This window comes from Lampris incognitus, chromosome 7, assembly GCF_029633865.1.
Source record: "Lampris incognitus isolate fLamInc1 chromosome 7, fLamInc1.hap2, whole genome shotgun sequence".
Classification (NCBI taxonomy): domain Eukaryota; kingdom Metazoa; phylum Chordata; class Actinopteri; order Lampriformes; family Lampridae; genus Lampris; species Lampris incognitus.
The window spans coordinates 18269873-18276160 of NC_079217.1; the positions used below are offsets into that span (position 1 = coordinate 18269873).

Consider the following 6288-nt stretch of genomic DNA (forward strand, 5'->3'; position numbering starts at 1 on the left):
AGTGGTGAAACTGTCATGTTGGCATCGACTATGAATTCACTGTCACTTAGAATATCACTGGAATTTCCACAGAATTTTACATCGTCTGCTAAGCCAAAACATTTCAGTTTGTAAATTAGTTTGCTTTTAATTCTCAACAAATTCAACAGTGTCATAAATCATCTGAAAGTTTAGACGACACTCAGTATTTAACTGTTCCCATCTTGAGATATATATATATTTTATTTATCTATTTGGTCTCCTAAAGGAGCAATAGTCAGGTTTCAATAGCCAGCCTAGTCTCCTGTCAGAGCTGATCCGATAGCATGCAACTTATAGTTGTTTGTTTTTGACATTCTGGCATTAAAAAAAAATCATGAGAATTGTTTCAAATCATCTTTCAAAAATAATTTAGATTATGTGATGCTCAATATGGGTTTCATCTCACACAAAGTGTGTAATATGTTTGCTTTTTCCACAGACTGTACATTTCAATTATTTTATACAGTACATATAGGCTAAAACTGGAATGAAATATTGGGACAACATGTTTCTTTTATCAAACTGAGGAAATGGATGCAGTTTCCCTGTTATTCAGATAATGACATACATAGGACCTCGAGATTGAGGAAAATGGTAAATTGTAAATTGTAAATTATAGTGACATGTCCATCCTATTAGCAAACGACAAAGATCTGATAATGTACAAAAATATTTTGTGTTATATAGTTGAGGTGATATTATTCTGACATGATTTCTATCTGAAGCATAACATTTTTTATCCTCTCTGCTTTTGTGGATTTGATTCGGTTTCTAGCAGACCAGTAATTCCCCTCTCTTGCCAGGCAGATGGAGGCAGAGCTCTGTTATGAGTCAAGGAATGGTTCATGTCTGAGGACAGTTTATCCCCTGTCCATTCAAATCACTCTCTACGTAATCCTGGGGACCACCGTGCTGCTAACAGTGTCTGGCAACCTTCTGGTCATTATATCAATCGCCTATTTCAAGCAGCTCCACAGTCCAACCAACTACCTTCTCCTCTCTCTGGCTGCATCAGACCTGTTTTTAGGGGCAGTGGTCATGTTCCCCAGTATGATTCGTTGTGTGGAGACCTGCTGGTATTTTGGGGATGTTTTCTGTAAAATATACACCAGTTCCGATGTGTTGTTATGCACGGCCTCAATTCTCAATCTGTCGTTTATATCTGTTGATCGCTATTATGCAGTTTGTCATCCATTACTGTACACAAGTAAAGTAACTGTTCATGCTGTGATCATCATGATCGTGGTCAGCTGGAGTGTGTCCGCCATGGTGGGATTCGGAATGATATTTCTCGAGCTCAATATTTTGGGAATTGAGGAGCTCTACTATAATCACGTCGTATGTGAAGGAGGATGTGTTTTATTTCAGAGTGGAGTTTCCAGTGCGGTCTCGTCGGTTCTCTCCTTTTACGTCCCGGGAGTTATAATGCTCACCGTCTACCTGAAGATCTTCCTTGTGGCACAGAGACAAGTTCATAGTAAACAGAACATGAGCTATGCAAACTCTTTAAGCATTACTGATAAGTCCCAGAGAAAAGCCACCAAAACGCTCGCTATCATCATGGGGGCGTTTCTTTCGTTTTGGGCCCCGTTTTTCATCTGTAACATTATTGACCCTGTGATCAGTTACTCCACTCCAGCTGAACTGTTTGAAATACTTGTGTGGGTGGGCTACCTGAATTCTACTGTGAACCCACTGATCTATGCATTCTTTTACAGTTGGTTCAGAAAGGCATTTCGAATCATTATATCAGGTAAAATTTTAAGAACTGACGCTTCAGATATGAAACTGTTCACAGAATGAATTAACTGGTAATGAAAAATATTGAGCATGTTGTATAATAGCTTTAAATCTCGATAACTGATAATTGTCCGATAAAGTAAGGTATTAACAATTCAGTTTAATTTATAAGGGTGCATTTGTTTTGCAGACATAATGTAAAACAAAATAAATCACCATATAATGTGCTGCGTAAACATACATTAACAGGGTGCTCTGTTGTCAAGAACAGACACAGAGAAAAGTAGATAATTCATGGTAAATAAATGAGCCTGTGGTTGTTTTATTTTAATTTGAGCACAACGAATTACAGTGAATATCCTCCCAGTTAAGCCTCAATGATTTATTAACCATGGCTGCACTGTTTTTACACTGACTTCTGCTCATAAAAAGGCTTTCACAATATCAATCATGCAACACTCAATTACCAAAAACACTTCTTGTAATTAAACAAGGATTTTGACTGTGTTTTTACTGGTCACTCCAGTTCTCAAGAACTCATTAAACGTATGTACGATTGAAACCGAGTAACCTTATTCATTACAATGTTTTTTGTATGGTAAATTAATTCTGAACAAACATGATACATTTTCAGTCATCAGCTGGCTAAAGATGTTGGGTATTTGAGTGTTGACTTTTTTCACCAGAGCAGGCTGATGTAGACAGCAGGGGAGTACTTGCACTTTACCCTTTATGTTGGTGCTCACGTGGGTAATAAACTTTTTTTTTTTTTACTTTGAGTGATAACTAATAATGTGATGCAACTTAAGGTAAAGCTGTTAATGATTTCCAACATCGCAAGCTGAATCTTCTGCAACAACGCTGAGCCTTTCGTAAGCAGATGAAATCTAAATATTTAAACAGGACTGCTGGCGCTTTCGATCAACTCACCTAGTCAATGTGAGCATCGAACTTCAATGTATACTGAAATACTGCAGTTAACAAAATTGTGGGGGAAAAAAACTTAAGAAATATTGATTGTTAAGAATTGAGACTATTGATTCTTTCTAACATCAGGCTCAGCATGCAATTTCCCATATGACCTTCAAAATAGCAAAATATGAGGGTCCAGTCATTCATTATCTTAATCGCTTATCCTTCTCTCAGGGATGCTGGAGCCCATTTCAGCAGTCACTGGGTGGCAGGTGAGGAGACACCCCGGACAGGCCATCATAGCACGCACACGCACGCACGCACACATACATACACAATTTAGCATAGCCAATTCACCTGACCTACATGTCTTTGGACTGTGGGAGGAAACCAGAGCCCCCGGCGGGAACCCACACAGACACGGGGAGAACATACAAACTCCACTCAGAGGACAACCCAGGACAACCCCTCAAGGTTGGACTACCCCAGGCCTTGAACCCATGACCTACTTGCTGTGAGGGGACCTAATAACCGCTGCGCCACCGTGCCGCCTGGGTCCAGTCGTTTGTTCTGTTATTAGAATATTCAATAAATTGAAAAGAAGCAGTGACAATCCATTTCATTTCATTGACTTTGGTTGATTTCTCCTTAGCTGAAGCTTTAGAGACTGAAAGGTCACAGCCCAAATCAAACTGGATCTGCTTGGTCAACTTCCCATAAACAACAAATCAAGGCCAATCAACCACCTTATTCCTATCTATGGCTAATTGTGATATGCATCTGCTCTATCCAAAATCAAGGATCACAAAATTGACATTTGTGTGTAATACTGGACATATTAAATCATCTACTTAATGTCACTGTCACTTTAGTCAACTCTAATCTGAAAAAGGTGTGTTTCAAATTGATATGATGACTTAATTCCTGTATTTGTTCGGCACTTCAGTTAGTTTGTGTCTTTCTGAAGAGGTGACATAAAGCACCATGCTCTTTTAACAGTGTAGCTGCCCTCGATGTTTTTAATAAAGACGAAACGTGGAGAGTCTCAACGGGTGCTTTTCTTGCTTCAAACACCACACAGGTGCATTCTTGTCGAGCACCGTGAAAACTATAAAGAATAGTGTAGCGAATTCGGGGGACAACGCAACCACAGGAACTGCCGCGGCCGGGAAGCGAACCCGTATCGCCCGCACCGCAGGAGACATCGCTAACCGCTAGACTAAAGGGTCAAACCCGCGAGCCAGCATGTCTTCTTACCCATACACTTTACACTACCTCCTTCCTTCAGGAAGCGCGTCCCCGCGCTTAAGCATATCAGCTCCTTCACGTCTCAGGGCGCATACGCTTCCGATGGCCTTACGGTCGCCCCATCCCACTTCTGACACCAATGTAGCGAATTCGGGGACAACGCAACCACAAGAACTGCCGCGGCCGGGAAGCGAACCCGTATCGCCCGCACCGCAGGAGACATCACTAACCGCTAGACTAAAGGGTCAGACCCGCCAGCCAGTGGCCAGCGTGTATTCTTATCCATACACGTTACAATAGAATGACAGTCACAACACAGTTAGGCTAACTACTTCATAGCTTCACAAAATAATATACATTTAGAGGAATTTACCATAAAGGAAAACACATGAGCAATAGTAGGCTCTACTTAACGTAAAACATGACGTACCTCGCTCCGCTTATCAAGGGGCTAGGAAAATCTTAGAACGCCATCTCTGAGACACATCTTGGAACAGCTAGCAACTTGCCAGAAACTGCAACTTGCTTATCTCTAACAGTCTTCTGGTCTCAAACGTTTTAAACTGCGTATCAATAGTTTCGGATCAATTGTTGCTCAGTAATTTTAAACATTTCGGCTAATTCTCGAGTTATGGAGTGAACACTACGATCCTTTTCATATTGTGACCTCACATGCACATGCTTTCCCTCGCTTTCATCGTTGGGCCAATGTGAACTTCCGCTAGTCGGACGGCAAGGAAAACATTCTTCAAAATAAAAGTCACCATACATAGGTATAGCTATCTCAAATTAAAAGTACCAAAAGTTACAAACAGTTTACGTGATTATTTTCAAAAGTTCTTTAAAATCGTCTCATTGTAACGTCTGTATTTGCCCTGAAGCAAGTTCTATAAGAGAAGTTGGGGTGAAGTCCCTCGATAGCCAGGGGTACGACCAGGAAACATACCCACCCGCAGACACGGCCAATTGTGTCTTGTGGGGACGCCCGACCAAGCCGCAGGTAACACGGAGATTCGAACCGTCGATTTCTGCGTTGGGAAGCAACGGAATAGACCGCCACGTCACCCAGACGCCGACCTATAAGATGCTGGGCATTTCAGTGGGTTTTTTGTTGTTGCTGTTGTATACACTGTAATGAATGAAAGGTCACGTGTTTAACTTGACCTACTCACGGGTGTACGTGCAGTGCGTGTGACGTATACAGGAAGTGAGAAGCGCAAGTTATGAAGGTTGTATGTCGGATGAACGCTAGTAAAAGCTACACAGTTAAGAACCTACGAAGTCGGCTCGTTCTTGAATTATTCTTATGTCAGTAAGACAAGGCGTCTACGGACATTACATGGTGTCAGAATAGTCTGTGTATCGGAACACGAGCGGTCATGCCGAAGTTTAATCCGCCGAGTGAATTCAAGTTTGACTGCCCCGTTGAATGGCCGGAGTGGAGACAACGGTTTTCGCGCTTCAGGCTCGCGACAAAGCTGGATAAAGACGACGAGGAGATTCAAGTGAGTTCGCTGATTTATGCAATGGGCAGCGAGGCTGAAAAGATATTCAGCTCGTTTGACTTCGCGGCGGAGGGTGATAAAGTGGACTATGATATCGTACTGAAAAGGTTCGACGGCTACTTTATTCCCCGCCGTAACATCATACATGCGAGGGCGTGCTTCTATCAACGTAGCCAGCAGCCAGGAGAGACAGCGGAGATGTACATCCGGACATTGTATGAGCTGTCTGAACACTGTGAGTTTGGGGACAAGAGGGATGAACATATCAGAGATCGTCTGGTAGTGGGCATAAAAGATAAGGTGCTCTCCCGTCAGTTCCAGCTCACAGCGGACCTTACTCTGGTGAAAGTCATTGAACAAGTGCGCCAGGCGGAGGCAATAACAAAGCAGCTCAGCCTCCAAGCTAACCAACCAGAGGCCCTGCTGGCTAACGTCAATGTTGTCCGACAGCGGGACGGACGCCAAAACAAAAAGGGCGGACAGCGTCATGGTGGCGGCAGTCCGGCAACCAACAAAGTAGATGAATGCGGGAGGTGCGGCAAGACGCAGCACACCGATGAGCGGAAGTGTCCGGCAACGAACAGTAAGTGCAACAAGTGTCATAAAAAGGGACATTGGGAGCGTGTATGTCACTCTAAAGCGGTGAGAGAAGTCACTGAAGAGGTTAAACAGCTGTACTTTCTGGGAGAAGTTGGCAAAGAGAGCAGTCAGGAAGATTGGACTGTTAGTTTAACAATAAGTGATGTACCAATAACCTTTAAAATTGACACGGGGGCTGACGCTACTGTTATCAACCAAGGGACATTTAAAAAGCTGAAGCCAAACATAAAACTGGGACCTCCTGACACATGCTTCATAAGCC

At 42.7% G+C, this 6288-nt stretch overlaps 1 protein-coding gene across 1 annotated transcript; it reads left to right on the forward strand.

Moving 5' to 3' along the window:
* The first annotated feature begins 828 nt into the window (after positions 1–828).
* LOC130115183 (trace amine-associated receptor 1-like) lies at positions 829–1824 on the forward strand. Its single transcript, XM_056282802.1, has 2 exons — positions 829–1117; positions 1190–1824. The coding sequence occupies exons 1-2, from the start codon at positions 829–831 to the stop codon at positions 1822–1824; spliced, it is 924 nt and encodes a 307-aa protein (XP_056138777.1).
* The last annotated feature ends 4464 nt before the right edge of the window (positions 1825–6288 follow it).